The 17,532-nt window shown below is 39.3% G+C and overlaps 1 protein-coding gene and 1 pseudogene across 3 annotated transcripts in view; one reads left to right on the plus strand and one right to left on the minus strand.

Annotated features, from left to right (window-relative positions):
- The window catches only part of ADK (adenosine kinase), a 506,764-nt gene that overhangs the window by 18,443 nt on the left and 470,789 nt on the right, over positions 1 to 17,532 (plus strand). The window contains exon 1 of one of the 3 annotated variants that reach the window (XM_032423646.1): positions 3,343 to 3,763. The exons of the other annotated variants lie outside the window; for them this stretch is intronic. Coding sequence (XP_032279537.1) covers positions 3,750 to 3,763 — 14 coding nt within the window. The 5' untranslated portion in view covers positions 3,343 to 3,749. Of the gene's footprint in view, positions 1 to 3,342; positions 3,764 to 17,532 lie in introns of those variants that run through there. 3 annotated transcript variants of the gene reach the window in all.
- Positions 11,888 to 12,932, minus strand: LOC116644249 (annotated as a pseudogene).

A 17,532-nucleotide genomic window follows, 5' to 3' on the forward strand; every position in this document is an offset into this window, starting at 1 on the left:
TTAAGCGTCTGCCTTCGGCTCAGATCATGATCCTGGGGTCCTGGGATGGAGCCCTGCATCGGGCTCCCTGCTCAGCAGGGAGTCTGCTTCTCCCTCTCCACTCCCCCTGCTTGTGTTCCTGCTCTTGCTATCTCTCTCCATCAAATAAGTGGCTCAGTCGTTGTCAAATAAGTGGCTCAGTTGTTAAGCGTCTGCCTTCGGCTCAGGTCATGATCTGGGGGTCCTAGGATCGAGCCCCGTATCAGGCTTCCTGCTCCGCGGGAAGCCTGCTTCTCCCTCTCCCACTCCCCCTACTTGTGTTCCCTCTTGCGCTGTATCTCTCTCTGTCAAATAAATAAAATCTTTAAAAAAAAATAAAATCTTAAAAAAGTGTTTAACAGGCTGGGTAAGTAATAATACTCATTAGCTGTGTGTGTGTGTGTGTGTGTGTGTGTGTGTATTTGCATGTTAGAGGGAGGGAAGGAAGGAGGGAGAGATGGGAAAAACTGGGTAGAAGAGAGGGTAGGGAAGATTAGAAAAAGAATAAAAGGCCTAGGAGAGAAAGAATAAAGATCTGCTTTTGCATGGAAAAACACGTCTTTACACTTGTCGCTACCTGATTGACTCTGAAAGGACAATCACACATGAGCCCTATTTGCTCAAATAACATTTTTATGTTTATACCTGCTGAAATGAACTCTGGTACCTAAATACATTTTAAAAGAGTAAACTTTTTGAAAGTTGCATTGACTGATTATGAGAAAGACATTTAAAGTTTAGATTATTAGATGAAGAGGATGTGATATGGCTTTATTTTGATTAAAGATTTGAATATTGCAGACTCTTATCTTTCCTTAATGACACAGAATTCACTATATTTGTTAAAAAATAAAATTTCAAGTCTAGCTGTTTTGGTACCAAAATTAATTTAAAAAAAACTTTATTGTTAAAAATCAAAAGTGGGAATCACTGAAGTATTTTAGGCATGAGGAAAAGTGCATTTTATTTTTCATAGGGCCAAATTCATGTTCATTTCTTTTTCTTTTTTTTAGATTTTATTTATTTGAGAGAGAGCAGGAGCAGGGAGGAGAGGGAGAAGCAGGCTCCCTGGCCCAACATGGGGCTCTATCCCAGACCCCTGGGATCATGACCTGAGCTGAAGGCAGAAGATTAATCGACTGAGCCACCCAGGCGCCCCTCATGTTCATTTCATATCATGCTTCCCAGAGATGTAATTTTAACACGTGTGATTATAACAAAGTAGTACTTACCTCATGTGCCAAGGACACTTTACTAGAATTTTTAATTTTCACAATGCCCTGAAAAGCATGTAATGGGTAAACTGAGGGACAGATAGGTTAAGAACCAGCCCAAGGTCATGCAGCTAGTAGGGAGCCAAGCAGAGGTTCCAAATACTGTCTTGCTACCTTTACAACCTTGCTACTTAACATGGCCTATGGGACCAGAAGCAATTAATTAGATCTGGGTGCATAAAGAATTGGCAAAATCTTGGTCACAGAGACCAACCCTTATTTTAACAAGATTCCCTCAAATGATAATGTATGCATAATAAAGTAGCACCATACTACATCGCATATTAAAAATTACATTGAGGTTTTGAAATCCTTTCTAAGGATTATTCCTGATTTGACTTTAGTTCATGTGGGCTGTCAACATTTTCCATAAGAGGAGGAGGGAAAGTGTTGAATTGTTCATGTCTCCTCCACTTCAGATTGCTATTCTGCAGCTTCTTTGATTCAGATCTTTTTTAATCCAGAGGAACAACTGATTTGTCTGCTTGTGGACATTTGGTCAAACTCTCACTCAGCCAAGCATAATTAGGTTTTTAACATTCTTTTGTCCTGGACTAAACGCACCAGATTTATAGTCCATGGGTTCGTTTTGGATAGTCATTTAACAAATTAAAGAGAACAATGCTAAAGAAAGCATTTTTGAATGAAACTGGAAGTCTTGAAATACTTGATGTTTTAGATGGTTAGCAAGGAACCACAGATTTGTATAAACTGGTTTCCCTACTAATTTCATTTTGTGAACATAATTATTCTGTCAGAGGGGCAATGATAGGTAAGAAAAGAAGGAAGTCTAACTTGGACAGTGGAACAGCAATGTCCAGTAGAAATGTAATGCAAGACCCATATGTTTTAAGTTTTCTAGTAGCCACATTAAAATAGTAAGAAGAAACAGTTTAATCTTAATACGTTTTATGTAACCCAATGTAGCAAGTATTATTACAACATGTAATCAATATAAAAATTATTACTGAAATACTTGATATATATTTTTTTGTACTAAGTCTTGAAAAATTTGGTATGTATTTTATAATTGCAGTGTCTCAATTTGGGTGCTAAATTTTCAACAGTTAAAAAGTGAGATCTAGTCCAATGAAAAAAACTGTGTTTGATGGAAAATATTTTACATTGCTTTGTTTTAAAATTTAATAAAATAAAATAAATTCAGTTATTTCGATCACATTGGGCACATTTCAGTATCATATGTTGGATCGTGTTTCTAATATAACTGATTTCAGACCTGTGGAATTGATCACACCCTATATGGTCAGTAAGTGAATGCCACTGGAGGCTGTAGTGTGTTAATATAAATACTACTTTACCGAGAATAAAGAGGGAATAAAGAAAAGCTATTTAGGTCATAAAGCTTACAATGATTTTCCTCCCTCCGATCATTACCGCAGTTGAAATTTACCTGTCTTATTAGTGGTTCAGAATCAGTTTCTTAACCCTTTAGCCCCACTAAATTATAACGTTAAGACCAGGAGTTAGGGTCCTTCCATTTTTTCCCCCCCTCTATGGCATTAGATTCTTGCTTCAGACCTTTGCATACTTTTCAGAAAAGTGTGGTAAGCAGTATAGTATGAGTGGGCCAATTTGACCCAGAGGCTTTAAAACTTTGTATGTGTACGTGGATCACACCTGGTACTGGCTAAAAACACCAGTATCCGGGCCCCACCTTTCTAGATTCTGATGCACAAAGTTTACAGTGGGCCCTGGACACTTCCATATTAAACCGTTCTAAGTGTTTCTGAAGTCCAAGAACGTTTGGAGACCACCGGACTCAGCAACTGATTCTTAAAGGCTGCGAGTTCGAATTTAACACATCCTGCTGCTGTTGCCACGCATTCGATTTTCCCCGGGCTGAGGTTTTCCCAGAAGGTTGCTGCTTTTCTTCTGCAGATGGGTTTTCCAGGCTGTTAAACCCCATCCCCACAGACTGCCCTGACAGCGTCCCTGTCCCAAGTCCTGTTAAAGCGACCTGAGCTTGCAGAGGTAGACCGCGGCCATGTGACTGACAGACCCGTTGCCAGTTGGGGCGGCCATTTTTGAGGCGGGCACCCAACCTCCTGCCCCATAAGCCGGGAATAGGGGGAACCTCGTTACCAAGACTCAAGATGGCCACCGCGCCCGCTAGCCACTGCGCTAGCCAGCGCGCCAGGGAGCGGACACGAGACACGCGGGCGGCTCGCCTCGGCCGGAGGCGCCCCGGGCTCATCTCCGGCCGCCGGCCGTGGGCGGAGCGCCCGCCCCCTCCCGGCGCGACCAATCAGCGCGTGGGGCCGGCTCGGCCGGGGCCGCCGGCGTGCGGGGTGTGTGAGGACGCGCTCCCGGTCGCCGAGTGCCTGAGCAGAGGAGCAGTTGCCGTGGTACCTGCTGCTGCTCTTGCCGCTGCTGCTGCCGGTGCGGACGCAGAGCATCTGAGGCGAGCGCTGGTGCGTGGGGCAGGAAAGTGAAGCCATGACGTCCATCAGGTAATGAGAGAGGGCGGCAGCCTGAAGTGCTCGCCTGCTGGGCGTTAGCCTCCCGACTGCTGAGAACTGTCGCCCCTTCTCTTGAGTGGTCTGCAACCTCCCCGTGGCACGGGTCCCCCTCACGATGGAGGTTCTCTCTGCACTTTTCATTTGGTCATTGCTGCTCTCAGAAGTTTTTGGGTCTCTTGCACATGGCGGAGCCCTGTAACTAGCAGCACCGCTGAGGTGACCCTCGCCCAGATCCCAGGGCTTGAAGCTTGCTTGTGTGTGTAGTGGTGGATTTCTCATGAAAAAAAATGCAGCTGCCTTTTCCCCCCGAGGGGTGACCCAGCGCCTGAGGAAGTGTGACGTGGACCGTGTGTGGCTATGCCTGCATGCCATGCTTTCTGACAACTTCGTTGATGGCCGTGAGCAGACCAGCATATTTGGCCCTGCTCTGATGCAGATACATAGCCCCTAAGTTGCGAAATTGTGTGTCCCTAAAATGTTTGCTTATGACTGGAATTCGTATTCTGGCTCCCCAAGGTACCATCTGTTGACCCACTTGGATCTGAGAGTTACAAGTGAAATGACTTTTGTGAGATAGTAGGTATATAATGAGAGCCATGAACTGGAGACTTAACCCCAATTGCTCTTCCAAAGTTGTGAAGCTTCGGTTTTTTTGTTTGTTTTTGTTTTCTTAATGGTGACAGCTTAAGGGGCCGCTCCACTTTGTGCAGGTAGCATTGACTGAATGTTTAACTATGCTAATGCGACTATTTATAAAAAGACATAAATTGCTTTATTTACCCAGTGTTCTGAACTGCCTCTTTTAAAGTAGACCTTGGCGTTCATTGTCCCAGGGAAAGGGAGGCTCTAGCACAAATTGAAGAGAATAAACTAAATTAATTTTTGGCTTGTGAGCTGCCAACAGTCTAAGCCCTGATGATATCTCAGTGGCAATTTTGACTATATAATATTCAAGAGATGACTTGGAAACCTAATCCTCAGGTAAGATAAGGTAAGATGCAACTGTGCTGAACTCGGATATAGTTTCTTTCTTAAATTATATAATTTTATACTAACATAGACAAAGAATATTTACCTCATTATGCAGAAGGAGAAATCCAGGTGCTAAAACTTGGAGACCTACTTGGAAAGGTTTCACAGTAAGTTATATTGGGATGTGGGAGTCTAGCTTTTAATGCTAAGAGTGTTTTTGGATGAATTAACATCATGCTGTCAAAGCAAGTTAATCTCCCCTCACCTCACTCCCACTTCCATTCCCATCCTTGCAGCCTGCTGCTAATTAGGAGTGTGGGTCAAATACTTTCTATGTTAAGAATCAGTTCTTATGTGGACTCAGTCTTAACTGACCATTAGACAATGGTCCTGACTGCTCTTCAGTGGAGAAACACAAATCTAAAGCTTCTGTTGCTTGGCAAGTGACAACCGGATGGGTGTTTAATGTAGGGGTTGAATTGGCTGTTGTGTTCAAGACTGAATTAAAGGTTGACATCAGCCTTATTTGACTTATGGAAGGATTGATAATTGCTAATAGTTAAATTTTATGGTTGTTTCTTTAGATGTTCGTTTGTATTTTACATAGTCTTGAATCACAATGATGACCCCCCAAATTTTTTTATTTTTTTAAAAGATTTTATTTATTTATAAATATAATTTAATACTATATATATAATATAAATATATATATAATATAAATATAATTTAATAATATTTATTTATTAGTTGACAGAGAGAGAGCGTGCACAAGCAGTGGGAGCGGCAGGTAGAGGGAGAGGGAGAAGCAGGCTCTCCCTGAGCAGGGAGCCTGACGTGGGGCTCAATCCCAGGACCCTAGGATCATGACCTGAGCCAAAGGCAGATGCTTAACTGACTGAGCCACCCAGTCACTCCGACCCCCCCAAATTTTGTATATGTTATCTAAACCAGATACCCCATTTGCACCTGAGGAAACAGACCAAGAAAAGTTGAGTGCCTTGTGCGAAATCATTTAGTGGCAGTTAGGAATTGAATACAGACGTCCATGACGTAGTGCACTGCATGATGCTTTTATAGAAACAATATACTTAAGTTTCCTGAAAAAGCTGCTTCTATGGACAAAAATTGTCAAGTATTGTGAGAAACAATTATAGCAACTCTCTTTTGCTTTTCTTTAGTCCTCTAAGGAATTTGATAACTTAGAACTTAGGTTCATGAGTAGGCAGGGAGACTACTGAAGTTGAAGCAACTCTCTATATGTGGTCGCAGTTTTGAATGAGTTGGTAATCCTACAGATACCAGCCACTTTCCACTGAAGACTGCATTCAGTGAATTTTGTCAGTTTTAGTTTTCACAAACATGGTATTAGGCTTGTTCCTGTTTTGTGCCTAGTCTAACAGTAGCCCAAAGATGGGTATTATTGACCAGCTTTTACTGGTGAGGAGAGTGATGCAGATCACAAAATTATCCAAATCTGACTTTATGTCCAATGTTTTTTACACCATACTTAAAATAATTCTTGCTAAATACAGTAATATGTAAGTCTTTGCAATGACAGAACGTAAGATTGGAAACCAGTGAGGACTAGTGGTCAGCATACCTGGGTTCTAACTGAATCATTTTTCTTGAGTTCACTGATTTTCCTTTCCTTTTCTTCTCTGGACATTTGTTTAATGAAATATTCAGTGATGATGATACTAATATGTATCCCACAGTGTTGTTAGGTAGGTATGAAAGTGCTTTTAAATTTTAAGGCATTTTATAAATGCAATGTTCTCTCATTAAAGCAATTTGAATCTCTTAGAGAAAGTGTTGTCTGAAAAAAGTTTAAATTTTAAATTTTTAAATAGGAAGCAAACTTACCCATCTGATTCCCTCCCTCATTTTACATTTCAAGAAACTGAAGCTAAGAGATACTGCGATTGGTTTAAGCTCAACCCAACAGTTGCAGATTTGAACTAGAATCCAGATCCCTATAGACACCTGGTTCAATGCCCTTTACAATTTAGCATTCAGCTATTAGGAATTCATAAATAATGATTTAAATCAAAAGCATTTTTTTTTTTTTTTAAAGATTTTATTTATTTATTCATTAGAGACAGAGAGAGAGAAGCAGAGGGAGAAGCAGGCTCCCAAGGAGCAGGGAGCCCGATGCGGGACTCGATCCCAGGACCCTGAGATCATGACCTGAGCCGAAGGCAGACGCCTAACCATCTGAGCCACCCAGGCGCCCATCAAAAGCATTTTTTAAAAAACTTAAGATCTTTTAATGAAATTGGCTGGAGATACTATCTTTTTGACTTATTTGTATTCTGTTCTGCTGCATCATTATTAATGAAGTCTAAATTTACAGCCTCTAAAACCAATAATCCTTGAAGAATAACTTTTGTCTTTTATTATATATATATCAGATTCCAACTGGTCTTTATTTGGGAAATGATAGAACATATTTGATAAATTGATGCTCTTGTCATTTTTAATTGGCCCAATAGGAAAGTTGATGCTTGAGTTAAATTCAGGAGACATCGAAAGATGTGCAGTGTTAGGACTAGATGAGAATCTTAGAGGGTGCTCAGTTGGTTAAGCGTCCGCCTTTGGCTTAGGTCATGATCTGGGGGGTCCCTGGATCAAGTCTGGCATTGGGCTCCCTGCTCAGCGGGGAGTCTGCTTCTCCTTCTCCCTCTGCCCCTCTGCCTGTTCCTGCTCTCTTTCTCTCTCTCAATTAAATAAATAAAAAATCTTAAAAAAAAAAGAGAAAGAATCTTAGAGGGCATTTTACCCTTTTCCTTTCTCTATACTGGACCTTGAGGCTCAAAGTGAAGGGTATGTCCTAGTTAGGCAGTGGTAGAGCTTAAGATAGAACTTAGGTCTTCTGACTCCTACTTTATGTACTTTTCACTGAGCAACACTGTTTCAAAATACTGTTGTGAATATTGCCTTGTTTTCCTAACATCAGTGCCTATACTGTTTTTGGACATTGCTTTAGAACTTGATTTTGTGCCAGGAAGACTAGGAAAATGAGGTAGGGAGACAGGGAGAGTGTTTGCTATAGAGCTAAGGAACCCTATTCTTTGGCCTGTCCAGACAGGTCTGATTTGGTCTATTCTGGGACTTGACATGACTGTGCCCTACATGATGATTCTGGAACTACTTTTGTGGGTTAGGCCTACATTGGAAAATTATGTGGGCTGTGGGTTGGGTCCTAGGGTATTTTTCTTGTAACACTCAAGACTTTTGAGATGCATCCAGTAAGATCTGCCAAGCCACTCAGATGGTGAACATTCATATGGAGACTAAAATGTGGCTAAGATTGAAACTGCCTTGCTTTGTTGAGTTAGTTTCTTTGGAGCCTTTAAATAGAATTTTCAGACTCATTGCAGGACCTGTGTCTTTTATAAGAATTGTAAATTTCAGATTACTATGCAAACTTTTTTATGCTATGGGACTTCTTAGGCAAATGAGCTTTTTAAAATAAAATGAAATTGTTTCATTTATGAAATATTCTGAAGAATGAAAACAGAAATCCTTCTCATACAGAACTGTGCAGTGTTGGGATGCCTGGGTAGCTCAGTTGGTTAAGCATCTGCCTTCGGCTCAGGTCATGATCCCAGGGTCCTGGGATCAAGTTCCGCATTAGGCTCCTTGCTCAGCGGGGAGTCTGCTTCTCCCTCAGCCTGCGGCTCCCCCTGCTTGTGCATGCGCTCTGTTTCTCTCTGTGACAAATAAATAAATAAAATCTTAAAAAAAAAAAAAGAACTGTGCAGTGTTGTCAGTTGTTAATGCTCATATTTGTAAATAGGTCATCTTTGTTTGAAAAAGCATACAAGGTTTTCTAACTACAAATCTTTTCAGCCACAGTATTGCTACAATAAGAACTGTCAAAAGATAGAAGGGAACCAAAATGATTGCCTAGACTGTTTGAATGTTAACCCTTTCCTGTCACATTGGTTAACGATCTTGTTTCTTTACCTCTTCATGCCTACTCATGCCAGTTTTAAATTGTTATTTAAAAAATACTATAATAAAACATAAGTATGGATTTTTATTTTCAAATATCAAAGCTGGCTTATAAATAGGATGACCGTATGTCCCAGTTTGCCCAGGACAGTCCTGGATCATGCTAGTTATCTTGGCATAATTATTAATAGCTCTTCCTTTATTCTCAAATGTGTCCCATTTGGGTAATAAATTATCTGGTCATCTACTTGTGCACTGTAATAATTTTGTTGTAGTAGATTTGAAATAGAACCATAAGATAATGGAATATTAGCCTATATTTTGTCTAGGTTTGGGTATTTTTCATCGGTCAGACATTTTTATTGTACTGAGAGTTCTGGATGTCCAGATGTAGTATATAAAACATGAAAGCACATAATTTGAAGTTGGGAATCATTTATTTGTTGTCTGACTTCTGGCAGGTTATAAAACCTTTCTGGGGTGCCTGGGTGGCTCAGTTGGTTAAGCGACTGACTGCCTTCGGCTCAGGTCATGATCCCAGGGTCCTGGGATCCAGAGTCCTGCATTGGGCTCCCCCTGCTCTGTGGGGAGTCTGCTTTTCCCTCTGCCTACCACTCCCCCTGCTTGTGTGCGTGCGCGCTCTCTCTCTCTGTGTATATCAAATAAATAAATAAAATCTTTAAAAAAAAATAAAACCATCCTGAACCTCTTATTTCTGTTAGAGATAATTGCAATACCTACCCAGTGGGGCTATTGTGAGGATTTAAAGACAATAACATAAAAAAAAAATGACAGTAACATAAAAATGTTTAAGCTACAAATTATACGTGTTAGTCATGTCACATATGTACTTCTGAAAATTGAATTTAAAATGAACAATTTTGGAGTGCCTGGCTGGCTTAGTCGGAAGAACGTGTGACTCTGGATCTCGGGGTCATGAGTTCAAGCCCCATGTTGGGTGTAGAGATAACTAAAAGAATTAAATAAAATGAACAATTGTATCTAGTTTAAGGGAACTTACTGTTTAACAGAGCATAGACTATCTTTTATAAGTGTTTTACTGTAATGGGCAGCAGGGAATTAATAATAGTTGAAGATATATATGGAGATTTTTGGGGTGGGGAGGGCTGAAATTGTCAACATTATTTGTATGCCGGAAAGAATGATCCTTTAGGAAGCAAAAAAACAGATGAAGCTGGACAGAGGGAAGAGATTTTTTTTTTTTTTTTTGGTCAAAAAGAGATTTATTACTTGAGATGCCTGGGTGGCTCAGTCGATTAAGTGTCTGCCTTCGGCTCAGGTCATGATCCCAGGGTCCTGGGATCGAGTTCCGCATTGGGTTCCTTGCTCAGTGGGGAGCCTGCTCCTCTTCCTGCCTGCTGCTCCCCCCTGCTTGTGCTCTCTCTCTGTCTCTCTCTTTCTGACAAATAAATAAAATCTTAAAAAAAAAAAAAAAAGATTTACTACATAAGTTAGTGTCTCATTAGTAGGGAAGACTATAAACTTCTAATTTTTTGTAAAAAAAAAAAAAAGAGTTTTATTAAATAAGTTACCTTATCAGAGATCATTTTCTTGAGTGTGCAAGAAGGTGTATTCAGAATACAAATGCAAGAATTGGCCTTACAGAGCCTAAGGGACATAAATATTTCTTCATTCTATTCACTTGGCTAGTGAAAAAAATGTCAGTGATATAATTTCCATATAGTAAAATCACAGATCCGAAGTTCACTAAATTTTGAATATGAATACATATATATTTATTTATTTGTATAAATACAACTCAGGTCAATATATAAAACATGTTCATTTCCCCTTCCTCTTTTCTATCAATCCTACTCCCTCTCCTATCCAGGCAACCATTTTCTGATTTCTATCGGTAGATATTGGTTTGCATGTTGTAGAACTTCATATACATGAAATTATACAGTAAGTATTATTTGTGTCTATTTACTTTTATCTGATTACTTTTGTTCAATAATTATTTTGAGATTCATCCATTTTGATGTGTATGTCAGTAGTTTGTTCCTTTTCATTGCTGAGTAATATTCCATTATATGGAGATAGTAACAGCCTGTTGGTGGACTTTGAGTTATTTCTAGTTTTTGGTTACTATAAATAAAGTTGCTATGAACATTTTTTTAAGCCGTTGTATGGATTTGTGTAAATACCTAGGTATGGAATTGCTGTGTCCTAGGATAGATGTCTATTTACCTTTAGAAACCACCAAGCTTTTTCAAAATGGAAAACTGAACACATTCCACATTCCTACTAGTGGTGTTATGAAACTTCCAGTTATTCCATATTCTTTTTTTTTTTTTTTAAGATTTCATTTATTTATTTGAGAGAGAGAGAGAGAAAGCACAAGCTGGGAGGAGGGGCAGAGGGAGAGAAAGAAGCAGATTCTCTGCTGAGCAGGGAGCCAAACACAGGGCTCCATCCCAGGATCCAGGACCTGAGCTGAAGGCAGACACTTAACCAACTGAGCCACTCAGGCGCCTCCAGTTATTCCATATTCTTAACAATGTTTGGCATTTTTTTATTTAGCCATTCTGGTGGGTTTGTAGTTGTATTTCATGGTTTTAGTTTTCAGTGCCTTGATGACTAATGATGTTGTGATTATATACCATTTGCTTATCTTTTCTTTTGAACTGTCAGTTTAAGTCTTTTAACCTATAGTTTTTTTTTTTTTTTTCCATGTTGTTGCTGATTTGTAGTTCTCTTTATATTCTGGACACAAGTAATTTTTCAAATTTTACACACACACACACACACACACTCTCACACACACACTTAGATATGTTTGCAGATGTTTTCTCCACACTTTGAGCCATGTCTTTTCATTTTAGTATCTTTTGGGAGCAGAAGTTTTAAATTTTGATGAAGTCAAATTAATAGATTTGATTTATTTTATGATTATTACCTGTTGTGTTCTTAGAAATCTTTCCTTATCCCTGCCACAAAATTGTGTAACTATTCTGTTACATTTTCTTCTAGAAGTTTGAGAGTTTTATTTTTATTTTTTTTTCAGACAAAATTACTTAGAAAATATTTTATTGTACAAAATTTACATTTGTTGTATATAGTGAAAAGCATGGCAAAACAACTTTTGTTAATCCATTTTCTTTGAGATTTTTGTGAAAAGTAAAGATTTATTTTCTAATACATCCTCAGATAATATAACTTTTTATATAGTTGTTTAACAGTTGTGTTGGTAATAAATGTCTTGTGACATAAGGTATAAAACTGAAAAAAGATTTAAAAAAAGCACAGGGGGAAGACCACTGCCACAGAGTAATCTCCACGAACTTGGCATTTTCCACTGCAAGGCAGATGCTGTGGGGTCATCACACTGTAAACATGGTTTGATTATCTGAAGCCATTCGTTAAGATACTCAACAAGACCTAATGCATCTGGGATATTGTCTCCTTCTGAAACAAATTTCAGCAGAACCACCATTGGGATTTCTTTTTTTAAATATTCTTTTGACAGACACAGCGAGAGAGGGAACACAAGCAGAGGGAGTGGGAGAGGGAGAAGCAGGCTTTCCGCTGAGCAGGGAGCCCGATGTGGGGCTCGATCCAAGGACTCTGGGATCATGACCTGAGCCGAAGGCAGACGCTTAACGACTGAGCCACCCAGGCGCCCCCACCATTGGGATTTCTTTAGAACATCTGCGAAGCTGTAGATCATTAGGGTGATATGAATGCTTGAAAGAACAGTAACTTTGGCACAGTTACTACTTTTCACCCAGGAAAGCAGTTTTTCACAGAATGGCTTTGATTTATACTTAATAAAAATGGATCTTAACTGAAGAGCCACTAGCTTCTTTGAAGGCAATGGATATATTTCAGCATTTATACTGAGTTCTGTTCAATTTTCTTCTGCAGTTGCATATGGATTGTTTCCAACCATCGGCACAAGACAATCGGTATAGAAGTAACCATTCTTACACATATTTAGTGTAGAAATAATCAAATCCATTGCAAGCTGTCCGACATTTCCAACAGATACTGCTGGCATTAGGAAAGTGTAGCCCGTGAGTTCGGGGACTGACTCTCCACACGGAACGACTATGGCCCCACAGAAGTGGGAGAACGGGGTGAGCGCGGGCGCAAAGGCGAAACCGCGAGCGCCGCGCCGCGTGGATGCGCTGGAGTCCCCAGAGCCTCTAGCGACCAGTTTTACGGTTTTAGCTTTCACATTTACATCTATGATCCATCTTAAACTATCTTCTTGCTGTGGTGTAAGAGTTTCTTGAAAGAGTCCTCAGTCAGTTGATTAGATTGGTGTAGGTTTTTTCCAGGACTCACTATTTTGATCCATTGATCTGTTTGTATATTGTTAGGCTAGTACCACACTGTCATAATGTAGTTTTGTATGATTGGTATTTTTTCTTTACCTTTTTTATAGAATTCAGTAATGAAGCTATCTGGGCCTGGAATGTTTTTTGGGTAAAAGGATAGAAGGTTTAAAAAATTTTTAAAAAAAGATTTATTTTAGAGAGAGAGAAAGAGAGCCTGCGGGTATGTGAGTAGGGGGGAGGGGCAGAGAGAGAGAAAGAGAAAGAATCCTCAAGGGGACTCCCCGCTGAGCTCAGCCAACATGGGGGCTCAGTCCCAGGACCCTGAGATCATGACCTGAGTCGAAATCGAGAGCAGGCTGCTTAATCGACTGAGTCACCCAGGTGCTCCAATTTCTCCACATTCTTGCCAATGCTTGTTACTGTCTCCCAATCTTTGCTGAGTGCTCTGTGTGCTTGTAGAAGCATATGTTTCATACTCAGGCAGGCTTACAACTCTGCCATAACCTTTATTTCCTGCTTGTGCAGAGGCTTATGGCTCAGAGATGATTGCTTAGGACCTTTCAGGTTTTTCTTGAGCATGCCACAGCTCTGGGCACATGTACATGGCCTTCTAGATTCTCAGGAATATTCAGAACTTTTCAGAACCCTTTATGGATATCTCATGCCCCCACTTTTCCTTTTAAGTTTTTCGGTTAGCTTCTTGTTTGGGCCAACTGCTTCAGAAGCTGGGATGTTAAACGATTGCAGCTGATTGTTTTTGACAAATTCCCCTGGGGAAAAGGCTGTTAGAGCTGGGCAAGCTCTGAGGTCAAATAAGAAGAAGCCTCAGGAATGGGGTTTTTCAGGGGACTGCCTGTAAGCTCAAATAATAGCAGTTCTCTGAAAATAGGGCTTTGAAAGAGCTCCAGTCCTCTTCTGACCCCTCCAGTAGCTGCTAGGCTCCTGGTTTTCAATGTGTGTGTGTGATTTCGCTTTTTAAAGCTACCATGGAGCTGGGAAGAGGGGGATGGGGATAGGGCAAGTTAAAATGGCACAAAGCTTGCTGTTTTTAATGGTATTTGGCCTTTTTTTTAAATGCTTCCCAGATTGTTGTAAGCCCTTGGTTAACATTTAGAGTTCTGAAAAAGTTGATTTTGACTTTTTTTTTTTTTGGATGTCTTGTTGCTTTAATGGAAGAGATGGTCTTTGGAGGCTCTTATTTGTCATAATGTCACCCCAATTGTCTTTTAAAACATTTTTAATATACTCTTCCTTTCTTTTGAAATACATTAAGACTCACATAAGTTGCAGGAATAGTACAGAGAGTTCCTGTGCACTCTTCTTCACCCAACTTTCCTTATTAATACAGAACTCTTAAGTTGACTACAGATGTTACTAGAATGTTACCAGTTTTTGCACACACTGTTTTTTACTGGCCAGGTGGTGGTGGTGTATATAGTTCCCTAAAATTTTATCGTGTCCAGATTAGTGTAACCATTAACTCAGGGTCCTAGACTGTTCTGTCACCACAAAGAAACTGTTTTGTGTTATCCCTTTATGTTCACCCCCTCCCCTCAAGGCCTGGCAACTACTAATCTGTTCTTTAGCAATATAATTTTGTCACTTTGAGATTGTTATATAAATGGAATCATACAGTATGTAACACATAGACATGGCTTTTATTTTCACTTGGCATGTGTCTTTGAGATACATCCAAATTATATCATAGTTCATTTCTTTTTATTATTCCATGTTCATCTATTATATTGGTGTACTACAGTTTGTTTACCTACTAACTTGTTGAAGGACATTTGGTCATTTCCAGTTTTTCTTTTTTTATTTATTATTACAGATAAAGCTGTTGTGAACGTTTGTGTACAGGTTTTTGTGCAAACTTAAGTTTACATTTTTCTAGGATAAATGTCCAATAGTGTGAGTCCTTCCTTATTTTTGTCTTTTGCCAATTACCAAAGGAGGGGTGTTAAGACTGTGCATTTGTTTAATTTGTTTCTCTCAATTTTTTTTCCCCAAGTTTTTTGAAGCCATTTATTTTCTTTTCTTGATGAAATGACTTATTTATATGAAATCCCTTTTATATGGTGCCACTCCTTGTTTTAAAGTCTACCTAGTTTTAAAGTCTGTACAGCATAGGGAATATAGTTGATGGTATTGTAGTAGCATTGTATGGTGACAGTTGGTAGCTACACTTGTGCACATAACATAATGTATAGAGTTGTTAAATCACTGTTTTGTACAGCTAAAACTAATGTAACATTGCATGTCAGCTATACTTTAATAAAGTCTACCTGTATGATACTAATATAGCCACTGCAATTTTCTTATAATTAGTGTTTGCATAGAATATCTTTCTATTCAATCATTTATTTTCAAACTCTCTATGCCTTTATATGCAAAGTGTATCTCTAGCAAATTATGTTTAATTTGTTTTTCTAAAATTTTTAGCTATTTATTTAGAGAGAGCGTATGCAAGCAAGGGGGGAGGGAGGGGCAGAGGAAAGGGAGAGAGAGAATCCCAAGCAGATCCTGCACTGAGCACAGAGCCTGATGCGGGGCTCCATCACATGACCCTGAGATCACCATTGTGCCAAAATCAAGAGTTGGATGCCCAACCAACTGAGCCCCTAGGTGCCCCATTTAGTTTTTAATCCAGTGTGACAGTCTTTATCTTTTAATTGGGAGTGTTTATCCATTTACATTTAATATAATTACTAATACAGTTGGGTTTTAGTATACCATCCTTTTGTTTTCCATTATCCTTTATGTTGTTTTGTCTTTCCTGCCACCTTTTCTAGGTTGAGTATGTTGTAGTTTTTCATTTTATATCCTCTATTAGATTTTGTTGTATTTTTTTTTTTTTTAAAGATTTTATTTATTTAATTGAGAGAATGAGAGAGAGTGACAGAGCATGAGTGGGGAGGGAGGGAGAGGGAGAAGCAGACTCCCCTGCTGAGTGGGGAACCTGATGCGGGTTTTGATCCCAGGACCCTGGGATCATGACCTGAGCCGAAGGCAGATGCTTAACCAACTGAGCCACTCAGGTGCCCCTTTTTGTATTACTGTTTAGTGTTTGCTCTAGGGAGCACAGTGTTCCTTTTTAACTTATCACAACCTATCTTGAATTAGTGTTCTGTCATTTCACTGTTAAAAAAGTTTATCAAAGAACTTACAGAACCTAGGGGGAGAGAATGAATAAAACTTTGGGAGGACAGACAGCAGTACTTAACACAGAACTCCAGAAGCTATCATTCATACTGTGAACATCACCCTCTGGAGTTGTGCAGGGGACAACTTGTGCACCTTTACATGGGAACCTTTCAGTATGAGTTGGGCAGAGAATAATATCTGAAAGAGGTGTCATATGAGAAATTTTAAAAAGATGAATGGGAATTTGCCAGGCAAAAGAAGTAGGGGAAGGACTGCAGTCAGTTTTTTCAGGAACAGTGAAGTATTATAATTAGCAAATAGATGATGTATGTATTAGAATGGTGAGAGATAAAGTTTGGCACCATATTTCAGTGATTTTAATATGCACATTTCTTCCCATTTTAATATCCCTGAAATTAGCATGTATTTTATAACTAATTGTGTTTTGCCAATCACCATGAAAAATTGGAATATATATTACAGTTCAGGGCATATTAGATTTGATGAAATACGGTAGGTTCCAGCTAGATTCAATGTCGTGTATGTTAAAAAGGCTAAGTCTTTTAGATTTTATCCTATATATAATTGGAAGCTAGGCTGACTTTAAGTAGAAAAATACAATAGATTGTTTAAATAATGTAATTTGGGTGATACTGTATAGAATTTATTGTGGCCAAATAATTAGTAGTATATGAATTTAGGCCTAATTAAAAGCAATGCCAGTGGGATGTTGTGGAGGTTCCTGGTATAAGAACTGTTCAATAAAACTGAGAAAATGCAGTTACTGGTAAGATGGTGCTTGGTGGTGGAAAGAGAAATCACATATAAAGCTGAGGTTTCTGGATTTAAAGAGACGATGATTGGTAGAACAGTTAAGGACACTCTTTGTTGGGTGCTTGTGTGGCTCAGTTGTTAAGCGTCTGCCTTTGGCTCAGGTCATGATCCCGGGGTCCTGCAATACAGCTTGCATCCCCGCATCGGGCTCCCTGCTCAGCGCTTCTCCCTCTCCCACTCCCTCTGCTTGTATTCCCTCTCTCGCTGTGTCTCTCTCTGTCAAATAAATAAATAAAATCTTAAAAAAAAAAAAAAAGACACTCTTTATTAGTATTTATTCTTGCACGATAGTGCAACTAAACATTTTTGCTAGCCAGAGGGCTGATAACATTAATTTATCAAAAGCCTAAACAAATTATTCTCAGGAACTCTTACTCTGATATCTGTGTTAGTGCATAAAATTTGTTAGCTGTCGAACCAAATAATAATTATAGGACAGGTTTATGTTGCTGGGGTTCTAAATTATGAGGAATTTGAAAATGACTGACCAAAAAAACATTCAGTATCTTTCATCTTAGCATCCATTCCAGGAAAAAGACATTGATAACA

Source organism: Phoca vitulina, unplaced genomic scaffold (genome assembly GCF_004348235.1).
Source record: "Phoca vitulina isolate PV1807 unplaced genomic scaffold, GSC_HSeal_1.0 scaffold29, whole genome shotgun sequence".
Lineage (NCBI taxonomy): Eukaryota > Metazoa > Chordata > Mammalia > Carnivora > Phocidae > Phoca > Phoca vitulina.